The sequence below is a fragment of the Salvia hispanica genome, chromosome 2, assembly GCF_029641045.1.
Source record: "Salvia hispanica isolate PSC_SH4W2 chromosome 2, Shi_PSC_v1, whole genome shotgun sequence".
Lineage (NCBI taxonomy): Eukaryota > Viridiplantae > Streptophyta > Magnoliopsida > Lamiales > Lamiaceae > Salvia > Salvia hispanica.
Genome location: NC_142693.1, coordinates 24,249,948 through 24,267,357, shown reverse-complemented (window position 1 = coordinate 24,267,357; position 17,410 = coordinate 24,249,948). Strand labels below are relative to the sequence as shown.

Here is a 17,410-nt window from a genome sequence, read left to right as displayed (position 1 = left end):
TGTCTTAGAAAAAAATCTTAATAAACAGTGGAAAAATTCAAGGAAAAAGAAATGCATTAAAATAATAAGTTATATATATCAGTGAAACGAATAGTGGAATACACAAATCGTTATCCTAACCAAATATTGTTAATTTTTTACTTTCAAATAATATTCAAAGTAAATTTTCTATGAAAGAAACGATAGTAATTAATACAGCCAGAAGATAATGTTTTTACAGCGCGAACAAAAATATTGGAAACTCGATTATAATATCAAGGTTTGACTCAAAAACCATCAAAACTATAGACCTAAAAATGAAATCTACTTTAAAAAGATATAAAATCCTAAAAAATACTCCCTTCATTCCATAATAATAGAGTCATTTTGCCATTTTGGTACGTTCCATATTAATGGAGTCATTTTCCCTTTTAATAAAAGTCAACACAATTTTCCACAACAACTTTACTCTTTACTTTTTTCTCTCTTCATCTTTCTACTTTTTTCATTTTCTACTTTATTTTCTCTTTACTTAACTCAGCTAACACAATTTTTTTTAATCTCCGTGCCAAAAAAAAACGAGTCCATTACTATGGAATGGAGAGAGTAATAATTTAAATAATAAACTAAAAATGTTAATGGGCTGCAAAGGCCCTTAAAAATAAAATTTGGGCTTTGAACCCCATAGCGCACACAATTTTGTTTTTCACCTAGTCTTCTTTCATTTCGTTTCCAACCTAAATTGCATTATCTGATTGATCGAAATCAGTCAAAAACTTTTCGTTGGAAATTGAACCCACTGAGTGAAGTGGGTGGAGAAACCACCTTTTTTTTTTATCTTTTACGTCAACCAAAACTACAAGTCATCACCGTATATCACAATTCATCTAATTTCCTTTGTTTTTTTAGTGGAAAAACACTAGTAAAACACACGGCACTAACAAGTTCTTTTCCAATTAAGACAAGAGACGTTTATGAAAGAAAATGATAGTATATCATATTGTCTTTATATATCAATTGCTAAGTGTTTAATTCCAACTTGATACGATCCTATATCATAGATATCCATATTATTTAGTTATATTTTGATTTACTATATCTTTTTCATATTTATTTAGATATTTATTTCTTGTTTAATAAGTTAGGGTAAGAAAATAGATTATCCCTTTAATATTTTTACGCTCTTGAAATTCCTCCACAAAATCCTAGTTCTCTTTCTCTTGCTCGATAGGAAATTAGTTCATGTATAGATCTATTAAATGGATTCTAATTTGTAAAGAAGTTAAATCCTAAAGAATAAAATTCCAATAAAAAAAATCATTAATGGGCTGAAAAAGGTCTAAAACGAATTTGGGCTCAGAAGCCCATAGAAAACTGGTGTTTTAAAAGATGCTAGTACGTTGTTTTTCCACTAAAACCAAAGAAAATTCACAATAAATTAGATGAATTGTGAAATACGGCGATAACTTGTAGCTTTGGTAGATGTAAAAGATAATAGTCCCTCTCTAATTCTCATTATATGTCTCATATTTTCTTATTTGAAAGATCCTTAATAAATTTCTTATTTCATTTTTATATTTTTAGTAAATGAATCCACCGTTCCATTAACTCTTCCTACCTACATTTTATTATAAAACTAATATATTAGGATTCATGGTCCACTAACTTTTATCATCCACTTTTCTTTATAAAATCAAACAATTTCTTAAAATTTGCATCGATCAAATATAAAACATTTAATTGGGACCGGAGGGAATAGTGCTAAAAAAAAAGGTTGGTTTCTCCACCCACTTCATTCAGTGGGTTCAATTCCACAAAATTTCCAACGAAAAGTTTTTGACTGATTTCGATCAATCAGATAATGCAATTTCGGATGGAAACGATTATCAAAATAATAGGAAAAAAGACAATGTGAAGAACAACTATTTGACCCTTTTGAATTTTATACTATTTGATTCAATTAACTCATTTCATTCAAAATTATTATATAAAAGTTATGACTTAGGAAAAAGTGATCAATACAAAAATTAATTGCCAAATCGTGAAATTTTCTAATATGATGGTCAATAATTAATTAAAAATACAAAAAATTATATTAATCAGTTTTAGGTCATTTTATAAAATTCAGATTTAAAGTTATTTTTTAGATTATTTTAGGTAATCTTTACTAAAATAAACTAATAACGACCTAAAAATAATTTCCATATGTTGTTCTATATTATGATTGAATTTTGCATAGATCACTACTCATGACCTACTACTACCTTTTTTTCATCTCATTTTTCTTAATAAAATCAAACAAGAAAAACCTGCATATATAAAAAAAAAAACAAAGTTAATAGGGACCGTAGAAAGTATAATCATTCTTTTTCTTGGGAGATCAGGTTCATGTTTTTTTAACAATAACCCTAAATCTGAGATAAAAAAACACTTTCATTCTTTCAAACATTGAAAAAACTAAACAAGTAGAAAGAATTTAGTGCTAGTCCTAAACCTACTCTCAAGTTTCTATTAAATTAGATGTTTTTCTTTGTGAAATGGTAATGGATTCTCAACGAATTTTATCGCAGTCAATTTCGACCGACCGCATAACATCCACTCAAATTAGGGAGTAATAATTAAGGTGAAGAAAATAGTTATCAAAGTGGTGAGTAGTTGAATTCACCATTTAATAATAATTCATTAATCATCCAATTTTGTAATTATGAGATGTTCGTTAACTAACCATTAATTTTCTCAATAATATTAGAGTTATTTGAAATCATTTCTCATTTTTAATAAAAGTCAACACAATTCTTTTTACCTACTTTTCCCTCTCTCTTACCTTATTCTCTGTACTTTTTCTCTCCTGTTTTATTATTTTTTTATTTAATACATTACACAACATTTTCTTAATCTCCATGCCGCAAAAAAAATGTCTCTACTACTATGGAATGGAGGGAGTATGTTATAGTATACTCCCTTCATACTATAAAAATATATCCACTTTCCATTTTCGTCCTTCCCACAAAAATATATACATTCTATATTTGGAAAGTCCTATTAACCACAAATCCACTCTTAAAGACCGAACTAGAGACTAAATTAGGGTCCTCCATTTTCTTAATCTTGTGGTTATGATTAATATACAAATTTAATATTTTATATAATAAAAACTTTTTTATTTTAATTTTGGTTTATTTTAATTTTTATTTAATTTATTTATTTATTTTTATTTTATTTATTTTAAAAAAAAATTATTTTTTTTTATTTTTTATGTTTATTTAGATTTTTTAAAAAAATTTTATTTTTTTTAAAAAAATTTTAATTCTTTTTATTCAATAAAAACTTGCCAAAGTAAATAATGAACTATATTCACTAAATAATGAACTAAATTAAGTATGATATGAACTTATTACTTCATTCAGTCGTACTATTACTTCATTCCATTGCTATTACTTCATTTCGTTAGTTTATTACTTCAATCAGTCATGCTATTACTTCATTCCAATAGTTTATTATTTCATAATGTGTTATGACATAATTATCTTTAAGTTGAGTTTAGGGTTATTACTTCGTTCCGTTAGTTTATTACTTCATTTTAGGCCTGTCAAATCGGGTATCCGTGGATACCCGATCCGAAAATTTCGGTACCCGATCCCGAATTTCTCAAAAACTACTACCCGATACTCGATCCGAAAATGATTTCGGATACTTGGATACCCGACTCGGGTATCCAGTCCCGAAAAAATCGGATATCCAGTCCCGATTGGACACCGGTGGTAGAGGGCAGCAACGGTGGACAACTGTGGTTGGACAGTAGGCGGTGAGCGGCCGAGAGCGCTGCAGCGCTGGGAGTATAATTCTTTTCTGTATATGTTAATAAAATAATTTGGTAGCCTTTTGTTTCTTTGCAAATAAAGTGGTGTAAAATGATTAATTAACAACTTCTATTACCTATTACACTAAATTAAGTAATGAAGGAAGAAATATACAAAGTACGGCGTCTGTTTCTGGGAGCACAGCTTGGTGCTGTGCTTGATTGCACTGCAGACGTGACAGAGGGAAGGGTTTTTGGGATACATTTAATTATTTAATTTTTTAAATAATAAAATAAATATATAATTTATTAAATTAGAAAAAAAAAATAAAAACGGGTAATTCGGGTATATCTGATCGGGTATCGGATTTTACCCGATACCCAATAATTTTTAAATCCCATATCCGAACCCGATCCCGATACCCGAAAAATCGGGTATCGGATATCCAATTACCCGATTTTTCGGGTTTGGATATTGGATATCCAATATCCGATATCCATTTTGACACCCCTACTTCATTTAGTCATGTTATTATTTCATTCCGTTAGTTTATTACTTCATTCAGTCATATTATTACTTCATTCTACTAGGTTAGTACTTCATTCCGTTAGTTTATTACTTCATTCAGTTATGTTATTACTTGATTTCATTAGTTTATTACTTCATTTCATTTGTTTATTACTTTATAATGTGTTATGACATAATTATCTTTCAGTTGAAGTAAATTCAGTATATAATGAATGCGAAAAATTACTTCATAACATACATTCATTTAGTTCACTATGTAGTGAATATAGTTCATTATTTATTCCAGCATGTTTTTATCGAATAAAAAAAATAAAAATAAAAAATTTAAAAAATTTAAAAAAAATAAAAAAACTAAAACAAAATAAAATAAAAAATGTTTTTATTTAATAAAATATTAAATTAATTATAAATTAATCATAACAATAAGATTAAGAAAAATGAGTGGCCAAATTTGATCTCTAGATCGGTCTTAAGAAGGGTTCGACATTGATCACGACTCTTTGGAAAGTTATATAAATTTAATAATTCAGGTCTCACTATCCATTAACCCTATTTTAACTATCATTCTCCCCATCTCTCTTACTTTATCAATTTTTGTCTTAATTCTCGTATCATACTCATTACCCATATTTAGAATTATTGAGATTTATCCAATGAAACTAATAATCGTAGAAAGATGTGTTTATGGATAAAAAATAATATATTGATATTAGATTTCTTATGGAATAATGAAACTGACGATGTATTAAACCTAACCTATAAGGTTCGACCTCCTAGTCTATTCGGGAAAGAACCGCAAAGAAAACCCGATCGGGGCTTTAAGCCCGACTCAATTTAAAACAAAACAAAACATAATAAAACAAAAGACTAAAGAATACGCCTTGCATTTGGTAATCTTCGCCGGCACTCTTCCTTTTGGCGCTCTTCTTGTGTTCCTCCTGGTTGCTGCTCTTCCTCCTGTTCTATTATTGGTCATGTATCAAAAACACAGAAAGACACGTGAAGAAAACATTTCATGAAATTTAATAGCAATACCAACACTAGTGTCTCCTGACTCGGTTCCTGGCAGCCATTCTTGCACGCCTTCTCCTCATGTCTCTGGCAATGAATATGTCTTCAACAACTTCTTCTATTTTGCCGAAATATTTCTCTCTGAAGCTTCTGCAAAATAGAAGTAGCCACAAAATGATCCCAACACCCACAATGTATCCAAGTGCAGCTGATACGTATTCCCACTCAATCTCCCTCTTCTCTTCAGCATCTTCATGCTCTCCTGGTGTTAATCCATTGTAATTGTCATCAGTATGACTGCAGCTTTTGTTGAGAGGGAAACCACATAGGCCTAGATTTCCTTCAAAGGATTCAGCTGAAAATGTTTGAATTTGACGGCCTTTTGGGATCTCTCCGGACAACTTATTGTAAGATAGATTCATCACTTCAAGGAATGTGAGTTCTCCTAGCCACATCGGTATTGGCCCTGTTAGTTCGTTCACGGAGAGGTCAAGTGATTCTAGCTCACTCAAGTGGCCAAATGACTGAGGGATGCTTCCGTTGAGGGCATTGTGAGACAAGTTGAGATGATGAAGTGAGGTAAGATCGCCAATTGCCTTTGGTATCTCTCCTATGAAGTTATTGCAAGAAACATCAATACTACCAAATTCTGGCCAAATCATTTCAAGTTTTAACTTTATGCCTTTCATGATTAATATCACTCCAACTTCATACGATTGTGCAGAACTCCATTGCATCATTCCCTTCCAACTAGAGAAGTTTATTGATTCCAGACGTCCACAGAAATTATTTGAAGATATATCTAGAATTCGAAGCTCTGGTGAGGCCACGTTACATGTCACTTCACCATGGAATCCGTTGGAGTGCAAAGCAAAAACTTTCAATGTGGATGATAGCATGCATGGGAACGTATCGTTGATTTTGTTGTTCCCAATGTCCATGAACTCCAGCGACATACAACCTTTGAGAGATTTTGGGATCCTCCCTTCTATACTATTATTGTTAAGCGCCAAATATTGTAGCTTACAATCCAAAGGAAAATGATCTGGAATGCTGCCGTTGATGTTGTTTTGATTCAGATCAAGCCCAATAACATTTTGGAGTAGGCAAGGGGGAATGCTGCCACTTAATTTATTTCCAGACAAGTCAAGAATATCGAGTTGTGTGGCATTACAAAGGGAAGTTGAAATTGATCCATTTAAACTATTATTAGCAATAAACAAGTACCAGAGTTCAGATTCAAGTGGAATAGGCAACTGTAACTCGCCCCTCAACTGGTTAGAGTCCAAGTATAGGAACAAAAGAGAAGAAGGAATATGGTAAGGCTTTTGAAAATCTGTTAGAAGATTAAATGAGAGGTCTAGACGCGTAAGTTGTGTTCCCCAAATCCAACTAGGTATCTCCCCTGCAATACTATTCTTTGAGAGACTCAACATTTCTAGATCCATATGTTTGATGAGATCAGGAAAATGGGACAAGTTACATGAACCTAGGCCTAACCTTTTTAAATGGAGACCACCATATGAACTTGAATTGGCGTTGCCAACATCTACTGACAAGCTATTGCCGGATAGACCAAGAAATGTGAGATTGGGAAGGCTCCGAAACTTGTCTAGTTGAAAAGTGCCATTAAATTGGTTGTAACTAAGACGAAGTACCAGCAGTGAAGGAAGATCATATAGAGAGTGAGGAATGTTACCATAGAAAGAATTATAACTTAAATGTAAATAAACCAGATTGGAATGACCTTTGAACAACGTAGAAGAAAGTGAGCCTGTCAAGAAGTTATATGCCAAATTGACATGAATCAGTTTGGTTAGGTTAGCCAAGGTGGATGGAATTGAACCCTTCAAACTGCAGTTATAAAGACTTAAGACGGTCAAACTTGGAAAACTGGCAATCAAGTCCGGCATCATTACTGTTGAAAGATCATTATAATCTAGTCGAAGAATAGAAAGGGAATGGAGTTTCCAAAAGGAATTAGACAAAGGGCCATAGAGATTACAATAGTACAAGCTCAAAGAGGTGAGGTTGGGTAAATATGATGAAACAATGTGGCTCCATTTTTTCCTTTCATGAAAGGAGGTAATATTGACACAATCAAGATAGAGTTCTCTAAGCCCTGTTAGATTCCGAACAAGCATTTCCAGATTTGGATTCTCAAGACTTAGACACTCTCCGGGTGTCGGGTGTCGAGCAATCATAGTTGGAGATATCGAGACTAACCAATCTCATCAAGGATGAAATTTCAACCGGAACCTGCCCACCAAAACCGGCATATGACAAATTCAAGTGCGTCAAATAAGTGAAATTGCCAATACCTTTTGGAAATGGATGAGTGTAGTTGAAGTCATTGTAGGCAAGGTTGAGCTTCTTCAGATATTTAAATCTGAAGAGACTCGACGAATCCCCAATTCCTCCAGAAATGGCCTCATCATCGAGCTGCAAACTAACGACATAGCCAGAAGGATCACATTCCACACCGTGCCACTTGCAGCACTCTTCACTTTCATTCCATCGCACCAGTTTTGTCGAAAGAGAAGAATCAAAAATCAACTCATGCTTGAGTTGAAGCAACAGAATTTCCTGATGATGAAGGCAATTGTTATTGTAAGAATGAGCAGTGAAAATGAAGGAGGAAATTAGGAAACAAATGAACCACCACATGTTTGAAAGCATTGTGAAGAAAAGATATTGTGTGTACAAATAAATATTGCTGCAAGTGGCTTAAATAAGCAATCGCAGTTTACTTGGATAACTTTTTTAGGACCACCACTTGGATGACTTATTAATGTGGGGAGGGGTTTAACCATTTTAGTTTTATTCACAATTAATTGTAAGTTCTTTTTCTTGGTCTTTGTTTTATGTAAATTATACAAGTAGGCCTATATGATTTGGATTTGAAGAAAATGACAGAACAACACTAAGTTGACTTGTGGTCCACCTTCTATAAGTCATAGTATTAAATAATTACTTAAAACTCTTAGGTGTTACTACCTCTGTCCACCAAATATTGACACACTTTGACCCGACACGAGTTTTAAGAAATGTAATGGAAAGTGAGTTGAAAAAGTTAGTGGGATGTGTGTCCTACTTTTAAAGTATTAGTTTTATAATAAAATGTGAAGAATGAGTTAGTGGAATATGGGGTCCACTACCAAAAATGATAAACCTAGTCAAACTTTCAGGGACGGAGGTAGTACTAAATTCTAGCCTTGCAACTTTGAATTGATCATACTTCTTGAGTTGGAATTAAAGACTTAGCAATTGTTATGTAAAACAGTATCATTTTCTTTGTTGAAAGTTTTCTTAATTCGAGAAAAACTTTTCAGTGCACTGATGCTTAGTGGTTTTTCCACTATAAACAAAGAAAATTAGATAAATTGTGATATACGGCGATACAGGGGCGGACCCATGTGGTAGAGAAGTGGGGCGAAAGCCTTCAATGGAAATATTTTTTTAACTATTTTCCTTTATAAATTTTTGAAACTTTATCTAAAGTTACTGTAAACTATGGTGTAAAAATCCTTACAAATGATTTAAAACATCAAAAAATGTAATCTCAGCACCTATCGAATATTTTTATCTGCGCACGTCCTTGCAGCGATGACTTGTAAATTTGTTTGATGTAAAAGATACACTACAAAAAAAGGTGGTTTCTCCACCCACTTCATTCAGTGGGTTCAATTCCACAAAATTTCCAACGAAAAGTTTTTGACTGATTTCTATCATTCAGATAATTCAATTACGGTTGGAAACGATGATTAAAAATAATAGGTACGATTTGCTCTGTATTTCACACGTTAGGCCACAGCTATTTATGATACTACCTCCGTCCACCAAAATTTGTTCCATTTCTCCATTCCGTTCGACCCCAAAATTTTTCCCATTTTACTTTTATCACTTTTGGTAATGGACCCTATATTCCACTAACTCATTCCTGCTCACATTTTATTATAAAACTAATATATAAAAGTAGGATCCACAGTCCACCAATTTTTTCAACTCACTTTCTATTACATTTCTCAAAACCCGTACCGGGTTAAAGTGGGACAAATTTCGGTGACGAAGATAGTAACAATTATAGATAATTTTGACTATTCAAAATTGAAAATTGAGGAGAAATGGGTAGATGATGAAACACTTTTTGTATATCGAAAACAATCACAACAGCGCAAGTAGGATTTCTTTGGGCTTCTGAACCCTTTTATAAAGTCATATGGTACAAACAAAAACAATGCAGCTAGTGGAATTGTCTATGGGCTTCTGAGCCCAATTCATTTTATGCCTTTCTCAGCCCATTAAGCATTTAGTTTATTTTCAAAATTATTCTTTAGGACTTTATTTTTTTTCAAGTTAGAATTCATTTTAAGAGTCCTATTTTAGTGTGTTAGTGGAAATGACTCAGTCACTCAACTATGAAAGCACTTTTCAGATGGAAACATGACTCAATTATGGTGTCGGAGGGGAAGTATTTGTCGCTGTAGATTAGGTCCCTGGAATTCATAGACGAAATTGGTTTTAGGGGAGATTGGAAATGCTAATATAATCCGATTTTGACACTACACAGATTTAAGAAATTGTTTGATTTTGTGAAGAAAATTGGAAAAAAATGAGTTAGTAGAATTTGAGTGTAATGGTTTAGTTGAATGGTGGGACAATAAAAAAGGAATAGACTCAACTACCTTGGGACGGAAGGAGGGAGTATATTGATATTAGATTTCTTATGAATAATAAAACTAACGATGTATTTAAACCTAACCTATATGGTTCGACCTCCTAGTCTATTCGGGAAAGAACCGTAAAGAAAACCTGAACGGGGCTTTAAGCCCAAATCAATATATAACAAAACAAACCATAATTTAATAAGACAAAAGACTAAAGAATACGCATTGCATGGATGAAGCGTAATCTTCAAGGCCACATCCGAAGAGCAATTCGTTCATTCTGCTCTTCTTCTCCGGCTGGTTGCTGCTCTTCCTCATGTTCTGTTATTGGTCATTTATCAAAACACACAAACACATGTGAAGAAAACATATCTCAAGAAATTTAATAGCAATACCAACACTAGTGTCTCCTGACTCGGTTTCTGGCAGCCATTCTTGCACGTCTTCTTCTCCTGTTTCTGGCCTCAAACACCTCTTCAATAATCTCATCAATTTTTCCAAAGTATGTATGTCTGAAGCTTCTGCAGAATAGAAGTAGCCATACAATGCTTCCGAATCCCACAACATATCCAAGTGCAGCTGATACGTATTCCCACTCAATCTCCCTCTTCTCTTCAACATCTTCATGTTCTCGCGGTGAGAGCTCACCAGTATGACTACAGTTTATATTGAGAGGGAAACCACATAGGCCTGGATTTCCATTGTAGGATTCAGCTGAAAATGTCTGAATTTGACGGCCTTTTGGGATCATTCCAACCAGCTTATTGTAAGAAAGGTTCAAGACTTCAAGTAATGTGAGTTCTCCAAGCCCCATCGTTATTGGCCCCTTCAGCTGGTTAGCCTACATTCCTTAGGAAAAATATCTGGAATGTTGCCGCTGTTGTTGTTGTTCCCAATGTCCATGGTCTCCAACCACTTGCAATGTTCAAGGGACTTTGGGATCTTCCCTTCCATGCTATTATTGTTAAGTAACAGAAATTGTAGCTCACAATCTGATGGAAAATGATCTGGAATGCTGCCATTGAGGTTGTTTTGATTCAGATCAAGATTATTAATGTTTTGGCGTAGGCAAAGGGGTATGCTGGCACTTAACTTATTTTTAGACAAAGAAAGATAATCAAGGTGTGTGGCTTTGCAAAGGGATGTTGGAATTGATCCACTTAAACTATTATTTGCGAAAGACAACCACCAGAGTTGAGATTCAGGTGTAATGGGCAGATGCAACTCGCCCCTGAGCTGGTTAGAGACCAATATAATAGGAACTCAAGAGAAGCAGAAATATGGTAAGGCTTTTGAAAATCTGTTAGAAGATTAAATGAGAGGTCCAAATACCAAAGTTGTGTTCCCCAAATCCAACTAGGTATCTCCCCTGCAATACTATTGGATGCAAGGACCAATTCATGCAGATCCAAATCTTTGATGAAATCAGGAAAATGGGACAAGTTACATGAATCTAGGTGTAACACTTTTAATTGGAGACCATGAGAGGTCGGGATTTTGCACGTGTGTCGTAGGCACGTGTCCCTTCCTGTTCAACAAGATTTATAAGTTCCCACTTTCCAAAATACTATTAGTTAGTACATGGTAAGTTAGGGTGTCGAACCCACGAGGAACGGTAGCATCCGTTATGTATTTCCACACTTAGAAAGGGTTTTGGCGATGCCGCCACGCTCTAAATTAGGGGTGGGAACTGAACTACGAAATATAAACAACACTTAAGCTAAGATTGGGAACTAAACATGCAAATAACATGCAACTAAAATAAAGCATTTAAACTGGAAAGCAGACTGGGCAAGTTGGTAAACTGGGCAACTTAGCAGTGGCGAAAATAAGAACATTTCGGAAATGAAAACAAAGCAGCATCTAGCACGAATTTTACTAAGTTCAGAAGCAAAAGGAACTAAGTTAAAAGCTAAGGAAGATAAACTAAGTGTTAGCTACTAAAGAAATCTAGAAACTAGGATTGTGACATGTTCAAAAGGTGAACTTTAAAGCCCTAACTAATGTGACTTAAAGCTTAAATGAAAAGCATGTGGAGTGTAGAAATTATCTAATCTAAATGGCTGCCAAAAGTGAAAAGAAAGCATGTACTTGTTGTCTCCCTAAACCCAATTACCCAAGGTGTAAAACCAATGGATAAAAGCCTACAACTAATGGTCCTTTCACTTAACTTCTAAAAGCTGATATCTCTCCTAAATCTACACTAAGGCCACGAAAATAAGGAGGAGAAAGAGAGTAGATGGCTGCTACATAATTAAAAAGGCAAGAGAAACACAAGATCATCAATTAAACTACCTAAACATGCATTGAAAACACCAAATGAGAAAGCTGAAACTTAACCACTCCATATAGAAGATAAAGAACACTAAGAACATTCTACAATAGTGATGAAACACATTAAAAACGAAATCAACAAGCAAAACACAAACAACAATTAACTAGGCAAGAAATGAAAGTTAAAACTTAAAAACAAGAATCTTCACCTAAAAACACAAGAACACAAGTACTAAGAGTAAATGCTTTAACACTAGAGAAATAAATACACCAAAGCTCTTAAAGATCAGCCTCCAAAAACCATTAAATAGAGAGTTAAGATGTTGGAATTAAGTTTCAACACAAGTGCTACAAAGAAACTAAAGCATTAAAGAAACTAAAATCTACTACAAGCTTCAACCCATGGTGAATTAAGATCTTCGCTGCAATAGTTCAAACCCTCTTCTTAAGGAAGAGAGTAAAAGCTTTCTAGAGAGAGAAATAGCTAAAACTAAACTAAAGCTAAAGTGATAAAGTTTTTTTAGTTTTTGGTGACTAAGTCTTTTTAATACATATATCCAATAAAAGATATTCTCCTTCTTTTTTACTCTCCAAGGGCAGATATGGGCGTGTGTAACAAGTGAGAGTTGTCCTTGACAAATGTGTGGAAGTGGCTTTAGTCATTTTCCCGTCAGGTTCAAACTGGCCAGTCCAACAGCTTGGCCAGTTTGGGTCTTCTTTGCCTTCTTCCTTCACTTTCTTCTATTCCTTGTCATTTTACCCTCTTTCTTGCATGTTTTCCTCTCCATGCCTTCATTAAGCAGCTTTCCAACTTAATGCTCCATTCCCTGCCAAATAACATCTTTTTTCATGCAAATATTCAACATATAGTACAAATAGTGATCAATTCCGAGTGACGAAAACTAGCCTATCAAACCTCCTCACACTTGGATCATACTTGTCCCAAGTATGTGGCTGGACTTTTCACTCAATTACTAGTTTAAGTCACTCCCCTCTACTTTTTACACACACACGCTAACTTAAACAAACACAAAATATAACGACATTTACAAGACACAAACACACACAACGACATACACACGAAAGACATACCAAGCAAGTTGTACGAAAAGCGTAATGATACCCCAAGAATCAAGCTCAAAACAGATTTTTAAAACATAATTTTTTTTAAAACATAGTTTTCTTCATCGAACAATGTGGTTCCAACCGTCGGTATCATCAAGATAGTTAAGCACATATCACAAGCAAAAGATTCACTCCCTTACCCTCTCAAACTGTAAGGACAATTCTCTCAAGAATAATGATGTAAATGCAATCAAGAAGATATCACTTTATCACATGTAGCTCAAGAGGGTCTTGCACGGGATGTAATGGGGCTTGGGACCATTTAAATATTGTCGGTTAGATCCTAGGGGTCCTAAGCTAGTGAGTGTAGTACAACAAAAACTTGTGCTTATTCTCCAAAGGGATACTTAGAAACTCCAGACACAATCACCCACAATCAAACCAAAAGTTAGAGATGCATTTAACATTCTTCTTCTTCTTTCTTCTTTCTTCCTCTTCTTTTTTTTTTCTTCTGCTTCCATCTACCTTCCCACATTCTCCTTGCCATTTTCTCTTTGTTTTGTTTCCTTCCTCTTTTTCCTTCTTTTTCTGTTTTCTGTTTCTTTTTCTTCTCTTCTCTTTTTTTTTTCTTTTTCTTCTCTTTTCCTTCTTTTTTTCTACCTTTTTTTTTTCTTTACGTAACAGCCATAGTTTTTCTTTTTTTGGTGGGGGAGGCAAATTTGTTTGGATATTTACAAATGCCATCTCTTTTCCAAAAGTTGGTGATCATGTAGGAGCAACTAAGAACATTTATTTTGCACAAGAGGGAAACCATTTTCTAACTTAGAAAGAAATGTAGGCTCAAAGTTTCAAAGTGGCAACTAGGGGTAGCTCTTTTTGGTTGATGTAATCACAAAGAATGAGGCTCAATTTGGCTTTTCCTAGTGCCCTCTATCTATGCCATAGTGACCAAGCGATATCAACTATCATGCAATGCAATTTCATTCCACACTCGAAACACATGTAGAAAGTGTTCTACTTTGAGGCTTTGAACCTTACCATTTGTGGGTTTTTATGCAAGTGATAGTGCTTCACATTTCCATCGTACTCAACTTCATTCAATCAAAACCACAAGTTCTTGAATAAATTTTTCAAAACAAAGCAAGTCATTTTTTTTATACGATTCAACAAGTCAAAAATTTTTTTTCTTTTATTTTGCTACGATTCAATAGGGGGATCATTACCAAATCATGCATCAAGGCTTGGGAAAAAGATAAAACACGACACTTTACAAAAACGGCACAATACAACACGACCAAACAACAAAACAAACCCCCTCCGAACACTTGGACCTTGCTTGCCCTCAAGCAAGTTTGGTTGAAATGTTGGAAAAGGAAACAAATCACATAAAACTTCAAAAACCAAGAACGACACACAAGAATCCCACCTCCTCACACTTGGGCATTGCTTGCTCGAGAGCAAGTAGACCAAGTGTTTAGAGAAAGATTACTAACAACACATAACAAACACGAAGGCCGACAAGGCCACAAAGCATGCATCAAGGCCGAAAAGGCCACAATATATACAAATCAAGGCCGACAAGGCCACAATTACAAAAACTTCAAAGTAAACACATACATCACACACAAAACACATATATACAACAAATAAAAGAGAGGGTTGGATAGAAATCACCTCCCCCGCACAAAGCGGGGGGTACGGGCTGATGTGGCAAATGGTGCTAGAGCTGGTGCAGCTGCCTCCTTTGGTTTTGATCCCAGGCTCATGTGTTGGTTCGACGACTCCTTCAACTTCAGCTACTTTACCCACTGTGACATTCAGGCTGCCCTGTTCAACAAACAGGGCAGTGTACATGTGTTCTTCCGAAAAAGCATCGTCTAATCTTGCCTTCCAATCCTTCCAAGTAGAAGCATTCAACTTCCTTTTAGGATCCCTATAGAGTTTGGAACCTTTCTCTGAACTCATGTAAAATATGCAAACATTGGGACTTATACTCATGTTGTCATCGGCCGAAGTCCAACCAATTAGATCCTTAAGCCTCTTCAAAACCTTGGTTAGCTCTTTTTCTTTATTTCTGTGAAAGCTACTATTGATGATCATGAGAATGGTCTTTTTTTCTTCCAAATATTTGAGCTTTGAAGGAAATGCATTTGACTCCAACTTAGGTGGATGGATCTCCAATGGTAGCAACTCTTCTTTTTCCCTCGTGTTAGGCAGGTCCTTCTGACTGGGCAGTTCCTGCAGATTAGGCAGTTTACATCTCTCGGGTGGGTTTGTGTAACTCCTCTTCTTGCACCAAGTCATTATTTCAGCTTCTATCTCCTCATCACTAAGCCCTTGAGTGCTGAACAACTTGCATTCACTAAGTTCTTCAAGCTCAACTTTTTCGTCAATGGAGGGTAATGGATACATATCTTGCAAAAACTCAGCTTCAAGAAAGTTGGGACTCTTCAACTCTTTGATCAACTTCTCACATTGGCTATTTTCCATATCACTATCGATGATAACAGGGAGAATGTCACTTTCCCCAACAAAAACATGCTTGAGGTTGGTGGGCAGCAGCTTCAACTCCAATTTTGGTGACCAAACTTCTGACGGCACCAATTCCTCCTTTATGCTCAGACTGGGCAGTTCGCCTGGATCGGGCAGCTTGCTGGTAGACTTTGCATGCTCCAATTGGTTGCACCCTTTCATGATGGTCGCTTCTGGTCTCAAAGGCATGAGTGTAGGTCCATCGGGTGGAATGATGATGTGCTCTTCAATCTCCTCATCGCTATCCTCTTCATCTTCAAACCAAGCAGTGTTCTGACTTGGGCAGTGTGCTACACTGGCCAATCTGGGCCCCTGCTCCAATGTTTCCTCCGGTCCGTTCTTTGAGTTATTGATGAATGAAGCTTTCAACTCTTTCCCGGACCTAAAGGTAATCTGACTAAGGTTCTCCTTCCTTGGTGATTGCACTTGAGCCGGAACTCCTCCACCATTCCCACGCATATTATTGATGGAAGTCGCCAATTGTGTCATTTGGCGTGCAAGATGATCAAGACTAATCATTTGCTCATATTGTTCGTCATGCATCTCATGCACTACATTGTAATTGGCTTGCAAATTGTTTTGCATGAGTTGTTGGGATGTGATTAGATCCTCCATCATTTCTTCTAAGCACTTTGGTGGCATTGGCGGATGATTTGATTGATATTGGCCAAGTTCTTGTGGTTGAAAACACGGAGGGAATCCACTTGGATCGGGAGACCAATAAACATGATTAACATCTGATCCATGGAAAGCTTGGTAATTTACTTGTGGTGGTGGACCTTGATATTGTTGATTCGGATTGGTCCATACAAAATTGGAATGATCATGCCATCCAAGATTGTATGGATCTGTGAAATGATCCATGTTGCACTTTAATGGCACACCACTCTCGTCATTGGCTCTTGAATTGATTTCCTCATCAGTTTTCTCCAAACTCTCTGACTAGACAAGCTGGGCAGTATGTTGAACTTGGCAGTTATATGAACTGCCCAGGACAGAGAAACCAATACCCACTTGTTCTCTCAAGCGAGCTACCTTGCGTAGCCTCTTCGGTGTCTACTTAACTCCAATATCGAACAACAAACTTGGAGAAGAGGACCTGCTCATAACCTAAAAATAAAAGAGAAAAAAAACAACAACAAAAAAAACAAGTCAAAAACTATATACAATAAGTGTAGGAATACATAACAAGACAACAACACCGTTCCCCGGCAACGGCGCCATTTGAGAAGTCGGGATTTTGCACGCGTGTCGTAGGCGCGTGTCCCTTCCTATTCAACAAGATTTATAAGTTCCCACTTTCCAAAATACTATTAGTTAGTACATGGTAAGTTAGGGTGTCGAACCCACGAGGAACGGTAGCATCCGTTATGTATTTCCACACTTAGAAAGGGTTTTGGCGATGCCGCCACGCTCTAAATTAGGGGTGGGAACTGAACTACGAAATATAAACAACACTTAAGCTAAGATTGGGAACTAAACATGCAAATAACATGCAACTAAAATAAAGCATTTAAACTGGAAAGCAGACTGGGCAAGTTGGTAAACTGGGCA

At 35.4% G+C, this 17,410-nt stretch overlaps 2 protein-coding genes and 1 pseudogene across 3 annotated transcripts; all 3 read right to left on the bottom strand.

Annotated features, from left to right (window-relative positions):
* Positions 1 to 4,988: 4,988 nt before the first annotated feature.
* Positions 4,989 to 8,003, bottom strand: LOC125219179 (receptor like protein 27-like; annotated as a pseudogene). Its single transcript, XR_016135147.1, has 2 exons — positions 5,343 to 8,003; positions 4,989 to 5,264 (listed from the first exon to the last, which is right to left on the bottom strand). The product of XR_016135147.1 is annotated as a receptor like protein 27-like (transcript).
* A 2,382-nt stretch (positions 8,004 to 10,385) lies between these two features.
* LOC148931881 (receptor-like protein EIX2) lies at positions 10,386 to 10,799 on the bottom strand. Its single transcript, XM_089064930.1, has one exon. It carries the CDS (start codon positions 10,797 to 10,799, stop codon positions 10,386 to 10,388), a length of 414 nt encoding a protein of 137 aa, XP_088921056.1.
* A 4,013-nt stretch (positions 10,800 to 14,812) lies between these two features.
* On the bottom strand, positions 14,813 to 16,720 carry LOC148931880 (uncharacterized). Its single transcript, XM_089064929.1, has one exon. It carries the CDS (start codon positions 16,718 to 16,720, stop codon positions 14,813 to 14,815), a length of 1,908 nt encoding a protein of 635 aa, XP_088921055.1.
* Between the last annotated feature and the right edge of the window lie 690 nt (positions 16,721 to 17,410).

Excerpts from the sequence above, each read along its gene's own strand:
- LOC148931881 (XM_089064930.1), bottom strand. The coding sequence starts at position 10,799 with ATGGGGCTTGGAGAACTCACATTACTTGAAGTCTTGAACCTTTCTTAC.
- LOC148931880 (XM_089064929.1), bottom strand. The coding sequence starts at position 16,720 with ATGGATCATTTCACAGATCCATACAATCTTGGATGGCATGATCATTCC.